Genomic DNA, 16517 nt, shown 5'->3' on the forward strand with positions numbered 1-16517 from the left:
TAAGCTGAACAGTTTCTCACTAACAAGATGCAATTTTCCTGTCTTATAAACTTCAAAAAGAGATGTGTGAGTATCCAATATTGTGCGAGTATGTTTAGAGCTGACATAATGTGATAACAGAAACCAAATAAACAACATTTGTTAGTGTTGGTGATATAAGGGGAATAAAACATTTTGGAGGATAACTCTGGTGTGGTAACAATAACTCTGCTTCACATTGTTTCACATCACACCATCCCGTCGTTACAATGGAACACAATAACCTGAATGTCTACTCATTACATGTAGACATTAATGCCATTTTCAAAAACATAAGAGTTCTCAAATGCAATTTGACTTTCAGGCCCTGTAACTAATCCACTCAGATCAGCAGGTAATTACTCCTGCCGTCAAGCAGGCTATTAAAATGCATGGAAGTCAAAGAGACTAATCTGGGAATAAGTTAAAGTGGGAGAGGGTGTCTAAAAATTTTGTTTTAATCAAATGATTACTAGTCATTGCATGCTCAAAAAAAAGACCTTTGGAATAAAACTGTTTGAAATAAACCAACTTTAATGAAACTGCACTTAAAACAAGTTCAGTATACCCTGATGAATTATTTACTTACTGAAAACTGTCTGGTATTGTCACAGATTAACACGTACACACTTTTCAGCTGATCTGTATAAAATGTGTTTTGTACTTCTGCTGGTATTACAACTACATGAAAAAATTCACAATTTTGTATGAAACAATTGTTTGTTTTAAAATCTAAAAAGGCGGGTATATACAATGAAAAATAACAACATAAAATAAAATTCAGAAAAATAACAACAATAACACACACACTCCCATCAAACGCCCACACGCTCCAACCCAACACCACCACCTAACACTACCCTCGCCCTAAAATAAGAAACTATCAGCATGAAAGTGCACCTGAAAAATCTGTAGGAACTGCTTAATGCAGTCATGTCAACATGCACCATAATTTCAACATTTCAAACATCTTATGAAATCCATGCCACAAACAAGTGAGGTTGTTTTGACTTGCAAGACTTGCAAGAATAATTATACACATTCTGTTAGAGGGGTCAAATGTACTCTACAATACACTGCATACACAAATTTCAGATCATTGTCACACAACAGGTTTTCAAAATCATCAGTTTAATGATAGTTTGACCTTTTGCAGGGATCTCTGACCTACACATCCATAATGATTGCTTATTGATTTATTTCTAGCCTAAAAGCAAGGGTGACAAAGAAACAACTTAAGCTTAAGATTTAAGCTTAGCTCTTTTTAAATTCCTTTTCAAGTAACACCTTTACTAAAAACAGCCTTTATCAGAAACATGTCACACCAAGCTTACTGTCGGAGTGATGATCAGTTCATGGAGGGACAGCTGAGCTTTAAATCCTGACCAGAGCACATCACTTGTTTTCTAAACACAATTTTACACCTACCCCATCTAACCATATTTGAAAAAGGTTGCTTGAATTATTAAGAAATAGATAGATAGATAGATAGATAGATAGATAGATAGATAGATAGATAGATAGATAGATAGATAGATAGATAGATAGATAGATAGATAGATAGATAGACAGACAGACAGACTGCCCACACTGGTTCTAGTTTACATTTAGAGCAAAGTTCATGCTGTTTATGCTACCTGAATATTTATCACAGGAGATGTGAAGCAAAAAGATCAGCCTCTGTGACATTAAATGTCAGGTGCTTCATATGAAAGCTATTGTTATTGAATTTTACACGCACACATGCACACACTTTTTCCTCTCACCAATCCAGTTTAGACTATTTCATAGGTAATTCTGAAATTCACACACCTGCAGCTCTAAAGACAAAAGGTATTCTTAAAAATAGGTAAGGTTTGTTATTTACTGTGTTGTTTGGGAAAATGCACATTTCTAAGCACAACCATATCTTTTTATATCAGCATTTAAAGAAACGAAAGAAACAGAAAAGAAAGAAAATAGGATTGCAACAAATAAGGAGACAAAGAGAAGACTTACCAGGAATGTTGTGTATGGTTATAGCCAGGATTAACAACACTATCCGTCTCCAGCTGCTTGCTGATGTACAAATTACTTCCTGTGGTCTAGCACCCACTTCCTTCTCTTCTGCTACTTGACCAGAGTGGGTTGCTTTCCTTCTGTGGTGAACATCTCCATTCTCTATTTTATCTGAAAGAGGAACATCAAGCTAACATCAGTGTGGCTCTGGGGAAATACTTACTGTCTGGATTCTAAACTGGATTAAAATCAGTGTTGGAGTGAAGCAAAAACAAAAAGTTACTGAAATACATTCACTGATATTACAGTGTAACCTTGACAAACACACTGTTTTGCACTTCAATGTTTTTCCCCTCAATCATTTCCTCTTGAAAGATTAATAAACATTAAGTGTATCATCATCATTGTGCAGTGAAGTGCTTGTGCTAAACTAATTCATTTATGCCCTTGTTAACAAGAACTGACAAACAAAATCAATATGTACAATCAATTGCTGTAGAAACCATTGCATGACTCAATAGCCTGGATTAAGCAAACTTGGATGGGAAGTAAAATGTAATGAAAACTACAATACAACTAACCATCATCTATTCACTAAACCCTTTTAGTATTATGGCTGTAATGCTATAAATAGCTAAATGTAGTCATGGTATGCTAATAGCACAGTTTTTAATTTCATTTTCAAACAAGACAAAATATTACAAAATACTGTGGCAGCAGTCCAACTATTTGAGTCATCTTTTATTAGCATATTTCACTACAATGCTTAAAGAAACTGAAATTATACAAAATAATCTACTGTAAACATCAGGGCTTTAAGCTGCCATAGATAAAAAAAAGCATCTCTTCCTTGCCATTTTTGAAATAATATGACTGTATAGGTATTAGGAAGGACAGGCATCATTAGAAACCCAAAAAAACGAATGGACAAAAATAATCAAATGGACGAAAGCGAATGGACAAAAATAAGCTAAAACAGGCTAACTGTAATTAAATAACAGATGGTGATCTAATTATCTAGTTAAGTACATTAATACAGACTAAGGAAAAATGGGACAGTATAAAAATGTCTGTTATTTACTGTTAATGGCATTGTCTTCTACTGATAAAGTTTATTCATGATGCACAGTGGGTTTGCAACATAGACAAAAATGTCATCAAGTTGTTGGCAAATGTTTGCGCTATGAGCTCATTCGAGATTTTATTCGAGTTTATTTAGTGTATTTATTTTCTCTTGATTAATCAGCAGGTGACTATGCGACCTTAGCAAGAGATTAATACAATTCCAACTAAAAAACGGTTCTACTGTCAAATTCTTTTTTTCCTTTTTGTCAGTCTCAGCTAGGAAACTATGAATAATAGTGAATGTGTATATACAGTAAATAGAATAGGCTGGATATAAAATCTTCTTGTTATGGTTGCCCAAGCTTTGAAGCTGTCCATCCACGTGGATAAAGAGTACATATGTACAAACATATCTATACATTTATAGCTATGTATGTACATATGTTAGGTACAGACAAACAGACAGACGGATGGACAGACATCTGGTCTAGGAAAACAACCTAAATGTTACAATGGTACATGAATTGAGTATAATGATCTAAAAGAAACTGTCATATATAATATAAAATGAATTCTTGTTCATTATTGTTAAATTAATTAATAAATTTGGTGTTGCTTTCACTCTCACATACTATCGGTTTTGTTTTGTTTTTAAGGTTGTGATTTAAGAACATAAAGTAAATAAATGGTAACATTATTTAAAGGTCATTTACATTAAACCTTCATAAAAGATTCATAAGCATTGTAATAATATTAATCCTGAAGCATTTTACTAAGTCTTAATTCAAATTCCATTACATTTAGTCTTTAATAACACTTTCATAAAATATTGAGAAATGGCCTATAAATTGTCCACCTTCTGTCTTATATTTTCGTGATGTGTTTATTGTACTGTACTGTAGAGGACAATGAGACTGAATGCAACAGTGTTAGTGGTCCATTACATTCAAAAACACTATGAAAGCAGTACTTTAATGAAATAGGACTTTACATTTACATAGCTTACATGTGGACCAAAACATCATTTTAGTGCCTTCAACCAAAAGAAATAAAAAAAAAAATGAGGAAAAAAAAACCAAACAAAAATATTTTGTGTGTGAAACAGGGCAGAGCGTGGCTCAACTTTTCCACTTTTCTTCCAATCTTTTCCCCTCGGGTTACACATCAATCATGTCCATAATGTATTTAATTAAATCCTCCCTTTTATAATGAACTACTCAGCAAAAAAGAAACAATTAGAGTGCGTTAATTATACAGACACAAGTCCTGCAATACACCACTACTGTAGGCACGGTAATCAATTACACATTCAATTAGATTCATTATGTCATTCTCAGAAAGAAAAAAAGAAAGAAAGAAAGAAAGAAAGAAAGAAAGAAAGAAAGAAAGAAAGAAAGAAAGAAAGAAAGAAAGAAAGATTTTTTTCAAGTTAAATATCCTATCAAATATCATCACCTTTTTTAAATTTCAAAATCATCACCAAGTTTATTTATTTGTTTGTTTGTTTGTTTTTAATAGCATGGATAAATGCTATTTTGAGTGATCTAAATCTGACTCATTTAAAAACAGCTGGCCAATGTCTGTTACAGTATTACAGATGAAGTGTGTGGTCATACCTTACAATACTTATTTCTTTCCAGTTAAGATTACATCGCATTACCGACAACGTAAATAATAATATAGCTCACACAAACCAAACAATCAGTTCTATGTAGATAGCTAAATCTACAAAATACTTACCAGCATGCTAATGTTTAAGCCATCTAGCGATAGCTGAAGATGTTTGCTTAATTAAGCTGCAAGTAACAGAGCCACATTTTTATAAAATAGCTTCACAATGCTAATTATAATTATTGCTGTATTACTAACAAATAAGAAACCTATTTCTTGTTACTTTTTTGTTAATAAGTTAAATTTACAAGAAAAAGACACCAGAACAGTAATGTCAATTAAGCAAAGAAAGAGGATCAAAGTGACCACGGGACAGTGTGAGAAACAGGATGATTATTAAATTATGATTATTAAAGAGTATGATTAATTGAGAGTACAATTAGTAGAGAGTGTGATTAGTAATAAGTATGATTAGTAGACAACACAATTAGTTAAGAGTATGACCATCACACCACACTTTGTTTAGTTGACAGTGAAGTGACAGGACAGTTTATATCCCAGAGTGCTTCATGTCTGTGTTGACTTGACCTTCTGGATCTCCCCTTTAGGTATGCTGTCAGGGCTAGACCTGCCGGATTCCCTGCTGCACTCTGCTCACTCTGCCACTGATATGGCTCCTCTCACACTAATACTGCTGCTGCTTGGAGTTTTTGAACTTTTATGACTCACTCTGCTGCTGCTGCTGGTCCCACAGGAATGCTCTTAACATCTGCACTTCCTAAAACAGTTCATATCCAAGTCTCATCCTTGATTCAGCGGATAATCTCATGTCTATACAGCAAGATTCGCAAGAATTCATTTTAACAATGGTTATTGTCACAAAGCTGTTTTACAGAAATCTGGATACAACATTTTAATTTTTCAAATTTCATTCCATTAAGTAAATGTTATTTAAATGAGATTAAGAACTGCTGCAGTACTCATAAAAACTATCCTGTGGACTTTTGCTCACAGTCTGTTCATACTAAACATTCTTTCAGCATATGCAGTACTGTATGCCATTGCAATATACAGATGGAGAAAAGTAAGGATTACTAATCTCACTCTCCCAGAAGATGATGGGTTCCCTTTTGATTCTGGTTTCTTCTCAGATTTCTTCCTCAAGTCATGGTACAGATTATTAGAGATTAAAATCTACACTTGGATTGCTGTAAAGTTACACAAATAAAACTGAATTAAATTAACATTATTAATATCTTAAAATTACTGCTATTGTAAAATGCATTAAAATGCTACCATTGAGGCTCATAAGGCATGCAGTTAGTGATATACATTGAGAAAGTCATATATGATTAGTATCTAGCATTAGTACCTACACAGAGTTTGCACATTGTATGAGTAAATTATTCCTGTATTTATTGGCTTCATAATTTTAAATTAGAGAACTTGTGAGTCTTGAGTCAGTCTGAACAGTCCGATCATTACTGCTGTCAGCAGAAAGGGATGAAGAGAGTATTAACAGCACAAACTTTACTAAGTACAATGCACACAGACCTGGATTAATGTGATGAGTGTCAGGTGTTATGTGAACTGTGGAGTCAAACAACCTGAGAAAAACTGTTTACATGGCTCATGTTACATAGACTCTTTCAAATGAGCAAAAACTTTATTATTAAAAAAGCTCATCTTCATTTCAGTCACGTTTTATGTAGTTCTGATGAGTTTTTTTTCCATGCTTTTTAATGAGACAATGATTTATCTTCTGAAATCTTGTGGTGGGAATTCATATAATTAGAAAGATGTTACAGGCCTGACCAGTATTTTTCTATGTAGATACTAAAGCCTACAGATATTTAAATGCAAATGTAATGAAGGTGAAACATTTATTCTACAGGAAACTGGTAAACATTTCTGGACAAAGATGATTGACAGCTTTGTGATTATAGTGGAAGAAACTTTTCCGTTCGTAGGTGTGGTTAATGAATCCGCTTTGCTGTTGGTGTCACTTAGATAACAAATTATTTTATTTAAAATCTGTAGGTCAGACACACTACGGATAGATAGATAGATAGATAGATAGATAGATAGATAGATAGATAGATAGATAGATAGATAGATAGATAGATAGATAGATAGATAGATAGATAGATAGATAGATAGATAGATAGATAGGACAGGAATAAAGTAGCACAGTGAATGATTGTGTTGTTAGAATACACTGACTGAGTGATTGTAGTCTAAGCATAGGATGTGTTTTGACACATAGTGGATCTCAATTGTAAAGTAAACTTGTGGGCAAATAGTCTTATATTTTTAAGCCAAATGGAACAAAAGATCCCTACGATTGACAAAAAGTTCCAGAACACAGATCTTCTTTGTACTTATGTATGTTGTTAAAGGCCAGTCAGCTGTAAATTAGCATGTGAGTTCATAGCGCAGCTGATTTACATTTAGTAACACCCACAAAACTCTATATAAAGCTTCCAGTAAAGCAGCTCAGCCAAGCACAATGTTGTCTAACACACACAGATACACACACACAGTCACACACAGTGACACAGTCACACACACACACACAGTGTCACACACAGACACACACAGTCACATACAGTGACACAGTCACACACACACACAGTGTCACACACAGACACACACAGTCACATACAGTGACACACAGTCACACACACACACACACAGTGTCTCACACACACACAGTGACACACAGTGACACACAGTGACACACAGTGACAAACACACACACACAGTGTCACACACAGACACACACAGTCACACACAGACACACACAGTCACACACAGTCACACACAGTCACACACACACACAGTGTCACACACAGACACACACAGTCACACACAGTGTCACACAGACACACACAGTGTCACACAGACACACACAGTCACACACAGACACACACAGTCACACACAGTGTCACACAGACACACACAGTCACACACACACAAACACACACACTTTCTTCTTTTACAGGGCAATTCCTCTGTCCTAATTAAACAGACAGGTAGATCCTTTTTGTCTTCATTTATGGATTTATTTTGGATTTCATTCAATATGTGAGCATGTTAAAATATATATGTTATATAAAGAAAATCATTACAAATGATTTAATTTGAAGCTGACAAGTCATGGCTAATGTTAATGAATCTCACATTGATATATAAATTATGTCATTATATTATTATTATATTATAAAATATGACTGAGTTTCTGGGCTGGAGTTTCATGAACACCACATTTGTTGGGTAAATGTTCTTGCAAACAATTGGCATAAATAAGTCCATTTGTATCCAGATTGATTAATGAGGCTCATGTGCATAGGCTCCTGACCAGCTGAGCAGGTGAAAGATTCAGGGGTTAATGAAAATGAATGAATAATCTGATTTGGGTTTATGAGAGTCTCCTCCCTTTATACAATAATGCATGCCAAAGTTGCTGGAGTAAATGTGCCCTATTGTAAAGAATCATCCTGATTGCAAAAGCTTTACCTCTTCTAAATGATGATTAAAGCTTTTAGGCCCTTTTTGATACCTCGCTTCCTTATAGCTAGAGGAACACAACATTTCTTAACATAAAACATCTGTTAAGTGATTGGACTAAGAAAACAGCAACTCCATTCCAGATTTCAACACATTCAGTACAATATTGAAGTCTCTTAACCAAAAAGTTCATTATGCATATCACTGCGTGTCTTTGAATGTCAACGAAAAGCTACAACTTCACACTAAATAAACTCATTATTTGAAGGTCACCATAAGACGCCACAGAGCACCAAGCCGATATGAGAAAATGCTTCTTAATGATAACCATAACTCCTTCAGATTTCTGCTTTTTCATTTGCCATTTTCGCTGTACCATCAAAATTGCACACTCAGTCATTCCAGCCTTCTGGTGACAGCCCAGGACACAAAACAAACAAAATAAACCTGTTATGATATCATCAGGTATTACAGAACCAGAACAACAGCTATGTCTGGACTTCTTTCTAATGTTATTTAACCGACAGTCACTAGTTACTGCTACTAAATGCCTGGAAAGCCACAGGATTCAAACCTTGGCATTTAAATTGTCCCAAGTCTACCTGCAAAAAGACAGCATTAACACCTGAGTTGAACCATATAAAATTAATAATCCAACAACAATTATATAACTAATCATTAGCTCCTAGGACTCATGCTAACTAGCTGACTGTGTTATTGTGGCAAGAAAAAGTATGTGGAATTTCATGGTTTTCTGCATAAATTTGTCATACAATGTGATCTGATCTTACAATGTCATTTGACATTTGAACAGTTGATATTGAGATCTGTCTGCTACTGATGCTCTGTAAAGCCTTCATAATGGCTCTAATCTGAGGTGCTGTTAATTGGTGATTTCTGAGGCTGGTAACTCTAAATGAACTTCTCCTTTGCAGCAGAGGTAAGTTTTGGTCTTGCTTTACTGGGATGGTCTTCATGTGAGCCAGTTTCATCATGGTGCTTGATGGGTTTTGCAAATGCACTTGACAATACTGTTCTTGCAAGAACTATTCCAGAACACCTGACCTTCGTGTTTTAAAATAACAACTGACTGTTTTTTGTTGTCATTACATATGGATTACTTAAGTCCATGTCTGTTATTTCATAGTTTTGAAATCTCCAGTATTGTTCTAGAATGTAGAAAATAAATCCCTAAACAAAAAACATTGAATTAAAAGATGTGTCCAAACTTTTGACTTGTAGTGTATATATGAGACATATTGGTAACTAGATAAACATTTAACATTTATGGAATACAGAGGAACAGTCAGCCAGAGGAACAACTGAAACATCTGAGGACAAATGATGTTGACTTTTTGGTTCCTAGTAATAAGCTGCTTTACCAGACATTAGTAAATAAAATTGGACGGTAAAAGAATTGACTGGTAGAAGCTGTCCATCAAATTAATGGGAGCAAATGATTCTGATTCTTTTCTTGAACTTTTCAAAAGTCCCTTATAACACACAGCTAACCCAAAAACAAAGGTCAGAGATGAAGTGATACATAAAAAAAGTCAAACTTAACCATGCTTGAGTGCTACAGAAACTGCTCTAGTCCTGTTGCTATTATTATTATTTTATTTATTTCATTTTTTTTAAAGAATGGGAGAAACCTTAAGTTGGTACAATAGCTATTTTCAAACATTTCACTATGATATTCCTCTAGTTTGCACAGGATGCATGCTGAATTATTCAGCAATGAGTAAAATATTAACAAATTAATAAGATATTAAAACATTGTTCTTGTTATGCTGTGACAAGCAGCAGTCAATACTATCAAAACAAAAAACTAGACCTTAGTGTGCCATTGTTTAATTTTGTTCCCTTCTGATTAACACTGCATTGGAGTCCCCTGTGAATTCTCTCATAAATTGGCAATCATTCTAAAAGGTGCAAGACATTGATTACACACTCATAAAGAAATCAATTTCACTAAGTTTAGTCCAACTTACTGATTGAAACCCTTCCCAATTACCTTTAGATACCTCTCATTTCTGATGCTTCATCACTGAGCAACAAATTCTGTGGAGTGGTTTCAGCACACTGGAAGGAGAACACGTGTCATTTAATTCATATCTGAAGGTGTTAAACAACTCAAAGTCAAATGATGTCAACATCTTCTAAACTCATCATCTAAACGGTTAAATTTGACATATTTAGGAGCTATTATAATACACAGGCATAGGCATAAAACCTAATCAAAGAAGAACTATATTTGCCTTGACATACTAAAAAGGAGTTTCATTCAGCATATTCAGACAGCTCTAATCTCCTTAAACACTTAACAGAATAAAACCTCTTAAAATAATTAGAAAAATAATATAAGCTCCTTTAGTCATGGGGCATACCAAACACACAAAAATTTGCAGATGGATAAAATAGCAGGCAGCTTTGCACTCAAAACAAAGCACAACAAAAATATATATGCCTTTCAAAATCTTAGTCTTTTGCTGATCACACAGCTCTATAAAGACCTGCACACAAAGCAAAGAATTATGCAGTGTGTCTGTGAGTGCACTGGGGGGTTCAAGATTAACAACATTAATTGTCAACATTAATAGGCCAAGAACAAAGCATAGTGAATCATACAGTGCTTTCTGTTAATTCCATTGTATTTTTAAATCCATACTTAGAATGCTAATGCACTAATGCTTCTCAGGTACAGTTTAAACCATTATTTAGAATACAACTTCATATACCTTTTACATACCAAAAATGTGAATGTGTTTATGTAGTGAATGTGAGTGGTAAAGTAGGAAACAAGAAAGTGTTTTGTGTGCATGAGAGAGATAAGGTAGCAAAAGTGAGTGTGCTTCTTGTGTATGTAAGAGATAAAGAGGTGAATGTGAGAGTGTTTTGTGTGTGTGAGAGATAGAGGTGAATGTGAGAGTGTTTTGTGTGTGTGAGAGATAAAGAGGTGAATGTGAGTGTTTTGTGTGTGTGAGAGATGAAAAGGTGAATGTGAATGTTTTGTGTGTGTGTGAGATGAAAAGGTGAATGTGAGTGTTTTGTGTGTGTGAGAGATGAAAAGGTGAATGTGGGAGTGTTTTGTGTGTGTGAGAGATGAAAAGGTGAATGTGAGAGTGTTTTGTGTGTGTGAGAGATAAAGAGGTGAATGTGAATGTTTTGTGTGTGAGAGATGAAAAGGTGAATGTGAGTGTTTTGTGTGTGTGAGAGATAAAGCGGTGAATGTGAGAGTGTTTTGTGTGTGTGAGAGATGAAAAGGTGAATGTGAGAGTGTTCTGTGTGTGTGAGAGAGATGAAAAGGTGAATGTGAGTGTTTTGTGTGTGTGAGAGATAAAGCGGTGAATGTGAGAGTGTTTTGTGTGTGTGAGAGATGAAAAGGTGAATGTGAGTGTTTTGTGTGTGTGAGAGATGAAAAGGTGAATGTGAGTGTTTTGTGTGTGTGAGAGATGAAAAGGTAAATGTGAGAGTGTTTTGTGTGTGTGAGAGATGAAAAGGTGAATGTGAGTGTTTTGTGTGTGAGAGAGATGAAAAGGTGAATGTGAGTGTTTTGTGTGTGTGAGAGATGAAAAGGTGAATGTGAGAGTGTTTTGTGTGTGTGAGAGATGAAAAGGTGAATGTGAGAGTGTTTTGTGTGTGTGAGAGATGAAAAGGTGAATGTGAGTGTTTTGTGTGTGAGAGAGATAAAGAGGTGAATGTGAGTGTTGTGTGTGAGAGATGAAGAGGTGAATGTAAGAGTTGTGTGTGAGAGATGAAGAGGTGAATGTGAGAGTTGTGTGTGAGAGATGAAGAGGTGAATGTAAGAGTTGTGTGTGAGAGATGAAGAGGTGAATGTGAGAGTTGTGTGTGTGAGAGATGAAGAGGTGAATGTGAGAGTTGTGCGTGTGAGAGATGAAGAGGTGAATGTGAGAGTTGTGTGTGTGAGAGATGAAGAGGTGAATGTGAGAGTTGTGTGAGAGATGAAGAGGTGAATGTGAGAGTTGTGTGTGAGAGATGAAGAGGTGAATGTGAGAGTGTTTTGTGTGTGAGAGAGATGAAAAGGTGAATGTGAGTGTTTTGTGTGTGTGAGAGATGAAAAGGTGAATGTGAGTGTTTTGTGTGTGTGAGAGATAAAGAGGTGAATGTGAGAGTGTTTTGTGTGTGTGAGAGATGAAAAGGTGAATGTGAGTGTTTTGTGTGTGTGAGAGATAAAGAGGTGAATGTGAGAGTGTTTTGTGTGTGTGAGAGATGAAGAGGTGAATGTGAGAGTTGTGTGTGAGAGATGAAGAGGTGAATGTGAGAGTTGTGTGTGAGAGATGAAGAGGTGAATGTGAGAGTTGTGTGTGAGAGATGAAGAGGTGAATGTGAGAGTTGTGTGAGAGATGAAGAGGTGAATGTGAGAGTTGTGTGAGAGATGAAGAGGTGAATGTGAGAGTTGTGTGTGAGAGATGAAGAGGTGAATGTGAGAGTTGTGTGTGAGAGATGAAGAGGTGAATGTGAGAGTTGTGTGTGTGAGAGATGAAGAGGTGAATGTGAGAGTTGTGTGTGAGAGATGAAGAGGTGAATGTGAGAGTTGTGTGTGAGAGATGAAGAGGTGAATGTGAGAGTTGTGTGTGAGAGATGAAGAGGTGAATGTGAGAGTTGTGTGTGAGATGAAGAGGTGAATGTGAGAGTTGTGTGTGAGATGAAGAGGTGAATGTGAGAGTTGTGTGTGAGATGAAGAGGTGAATGTGAGAGTTGTGTGAGTGAGAGATGAAGAGGTGAATGTGAGAGTTGTGTGTGTGAGAGATGAAGAGGTGAATGTGAGAGTTGTGTGTGTGAGAGATGAAGAGGTGAATGTGAGAGTTGTGTGTGAGAGATGAAGAGGTGAATGTGAGAGTTGTGTGTGAGAGATGAAGAGGTGAATGTGAGAGTTGTGTGTGTGAGAGATGAAGAGGTGAATGTGAGAGTTGTGTGTGAGATGAAGAGGTGAATGTGAGAGTTGTGTGTGTGAGAGATGAAGAGGTGAATGTGAGAGTTGTGTGTGTGAGAGATGAAGAGGTGAATGTGAGAGTTGTGTGTGTGAGAGATGAAGAGGTGAATGTGAGAGTTGTGTGTGAGAGATGAAGAGGTGAATGTGAGAGTTGTGTGTGAGAGATGAAGAGGTGAATGTGAGAGTTGTGTGTGAGAGATGAAGAGGTGAATGTGAGAGTTGTGTGTGAGAGATGAAGAGGTGAATGTGAGAGTTGTGTGTGAGAGATGAAGAGGTGAATGTGAGAGTTGTGTGTGAGAGATGAAGAGGTGAATGTGAGAGTTGTGTGTGAGAGATGAAGAGGTGAATGTGAGAGTTGTGTGAGAGATGAAGAGGTGAATGTGAGAGTTGTGTGAGAGATGAAGAGGTGAATGTGAGAGTTGTGTGTGAGAGATGAAGAGGTGAATGTGAGAGTTGTGTGTGAGAGATGAAGAGGTGAATGTGAGAGTTGTGTGTGTGAGAGATGAAGAGGTGAATGTGAGAGTTGTGTGTGAGAGATGAAGAGGTGAATGTGAGAGTTGTGTGTGAGAGATGAAGAGGTGAATGTGAGAGTTGTGTGTGAGAGATGAAGAGGTGAATGTGAGAGTTGTGTGTGAGATGAAGAGGTGAATGTGAGAGTTGTGTGAGTGAGAGATGAAGAGGTGAATGTGAGAGTTGTGTGTGTGAGAGATGAAGAGGTGAATGTGAGAGTTGTGTGTGTGAGAGATGAAGAGGTGAATGTGAGAGTTGTGTGTGAGAGATGAAGAGGTGAATGTGAGAGTTGTGTGTGAGAGATGAAGAGGTGAATGTGAGAGTTGTGTGTGTGAGAGATGAAGAGGTGAATGTGAGAGTTGTGTGTGAGATGAAGAGGTGAATGTGAGAGTTGTGTGTGTGAGAGATGAAGAGGTGAATGTGAGAGTTGTGTGTGTGAGAGATGAAGAGGTGAATGTGAGAGTTGTGTGTGTGAGAGATGAAGAGGTGAATGTGAGAGTTGTGTGTGAGAGATGAAGAGGTGAATGTGAGAGTTGTGTGTGAGAGATGAAGAGGTGAATGTGAGAGTTGTGTGTGAGAGATGAAGAGGTGAATGTGAGAGTTGTGTGTGTGAGAGATGAAGAGGTGAATGTGAGAGTTGTGTGTGAGATGAAGAGGTGAATGTGAGAGTTGTGTGTGTGAGAGATGAAGAGGTGAATGTGAGAGTTGTGTGTGTGAGAGATGAAGAGGTGAATGTGAGAGTTGTGTGTGTGAGAGATGAAGAGGTGAATGTGAGAGTTGTGTGTGTGAGAGATGAAGAGGTGAATGTGAGAGTTGTGTGTGTGAGAGATGAAGAGGTGAATGTGAGAGTTGTGTGTGTGAGAGATGAAGAGGTGAATGTGAGAGTTGTGTGTGAGAGATGAAGAGGTGAATGTGAGAGTTGTGTGTGAGAGATGAAGAGGTGAATGTGAGAGTTGTGTGTGAGAGATGAAGAGGTGAATGTGAGAGTTGTGTGTGAGAGATGAAGAGGTGAATGTGAGAGTTGTGTGTGAGAGATGAAGAGGTGAATGTGAGAGTTGTGTGTGAGAGATGAAGAGGTGAATGTGAGAGTTGTGTGTGTATGTTAGAGGTAAAGAAGTGAATGAGAAGTGAAAGAGCTATTTGAAAACAAATAGTGAATGCGAAAATAATTTCTGGAACTGTAAGGAAAGTGAAGGCAGTGAAGGCAAGATGCTGAATAACAGTTTGTCACACAATTTGTCACATGTCAATAATGATCACATATAAAGAGCATGGATTTTGCTGATACTCAGTAACACAAAATCTATATTTTCTTAATGACCATCTCTTTACAAGTCATTACATATTCACCATGAAAAACAAGTCAGGCTGCAGAATAGCTCTGACTTTTCCAATTACCTGCTAAATTATTCAGCAGTGCTGCGCTGCTATGAGAGCGGGTTTGATGCATAATTTACAAATAAATAGCAAGAGTATCACAAATGTATTGATTTTCACAAATCAATGTGAGAAACATTTAAACACACACACACAACAACAACAACAAAATAATGCAGCTGGTTCAAACAGGAGTGCAGTGCACATTTGCAAGATCCGTGATGGCGCCCCCCATCTCACCCCCTCTCAAAGTGAAAAGATTTTAAACTATAAAAAACTAAAAGATATGGTAGATCAGATCTTTAAGATATCTTTTTAATGAACATCCATGCACAAAGCAATGAAACAGGTTTATTGGCTAAACAGTAAATTATTTATTTATTTTTATCTGTACTGTTATTTCCAATAGAAACCGAAGCAGAAAAATGCTCGTTTTAAACGGCTGGGTCTGAGCAGCCCTCTCCATTACACACAATGGATTTATGAAATTACATCTGGATGAAGTCGTTTACTCACACCACATCTATTGCTTTCTGATAGTGTTTGCATGCTGAAAGATGTATCATGCTCATCTACATTATCAGAAGATGAGGTGAACCAGTAACTAGGTTGTGCTTGGTGGTGAGAGGCTCACAATAATTTCAATAATATTTTTTTATTTTTTGAATGACGGATATTTGGAAATGAACTGATATTAACGTTAATCACTTTGCCCTCCAGGCAATGATGTTAAATGCTGAATAAGTTTCAGAAATACAGTGATAACAGGATAAGTAAAGCTTCCCATTCTCCTTTGATCCACTTTCACATTGCTGTCCTCATTTAACTGAAATGTTTTTCTTTTTCCCCTCTTTCTTTTTCTTTTTTATGTCCCAGAACACTTTGCTCCTCCATTTTGGTCATTTGACTGGGACAGACTTATGGAGTAATGTCAGAGGGAAAATGATTGATCTCTTGATATAACAACATAAAAATCTAAACTCATTTCAAATGCTGAAGTTAAATAAAAATGTTTCCTTTCAGTATTTTAACAAATAAGATTTTCAGTATGTGTGCATATGTTGGAGATCCTACAGATAGCTATACAGTACCGATTAAAACCTCGAAAGACTCAGCCAAGTCTCAGCAGGCTCTTATCTTAGGCTCTCACTCTGCAGCAGACATTTCAACTGCACTCATCACTTGCGATATGTGAATATTTCTGCCATACTTTGAGAATTATATTAATTTCTGCCACTTACAAATTGAATGGCAGCATCATGCTGAGACACTCTTGTTTTGCTATACACTGAAGACATATGGTTTGAGATCAAAAGAAGAATATGAGACAATAGTCCTCCCAAATTTTAATCTTTTAGTCCTATTGCAGTGAACACTATGGATAAACTGGATAAACATGCTATGGAAGTGAGCCTGTGATTAGTCCAAGCCCTGGAGCTGATTCATTCCAAGCAATTAATTCTCATTAATTCTC

General features: G+C 36.3%; 1 protein-coding gene across 9 annotated transcripts in view; it reads right to left on the minus strand.

The window, feature by feature from the left end:
* LOC131363492 (zinc transporter ZIP11) overlaps nucleotides 1-16517 on the minus strand; it is a 102089-nt gene that overhangs the window by 16486 nt on the left and 69086 nt on the right. For all 9 annotated transcript variants that reach the window (XR_009206331.1, XM_058406065.1, XM_058406067.1 and 6 more), the window contains exon 6: nucleotides 2017-2187. Coding sequence is in view for 8 of the 9 variants with exons in the window: in XM_058406065.1 (XP_058262048.1) it covers nucleotides 2017-2187 (171 nt within the window). In the remaining variant the exon portion in view is untranslated. The remainder of the gene's footprint in view (nucleotides 1-2016; nucleotides 2188-16517) is intronic.

Source organism: Hemibagrus wyckioides, linkage group LG13 (genome assembly GCF_019097595.1).
Source record: "Hemibagrus wyckioides isolate EC202008001 linkage group LG13, SWU_Hwy_1.0, whole genome shotgun sequence".
NCBI lineage: Eukaryota > Metazoa > Chordata > Actinopteri > Siluriformes > Bagridae > Hemibagrus > Hemibagrus wyckioides.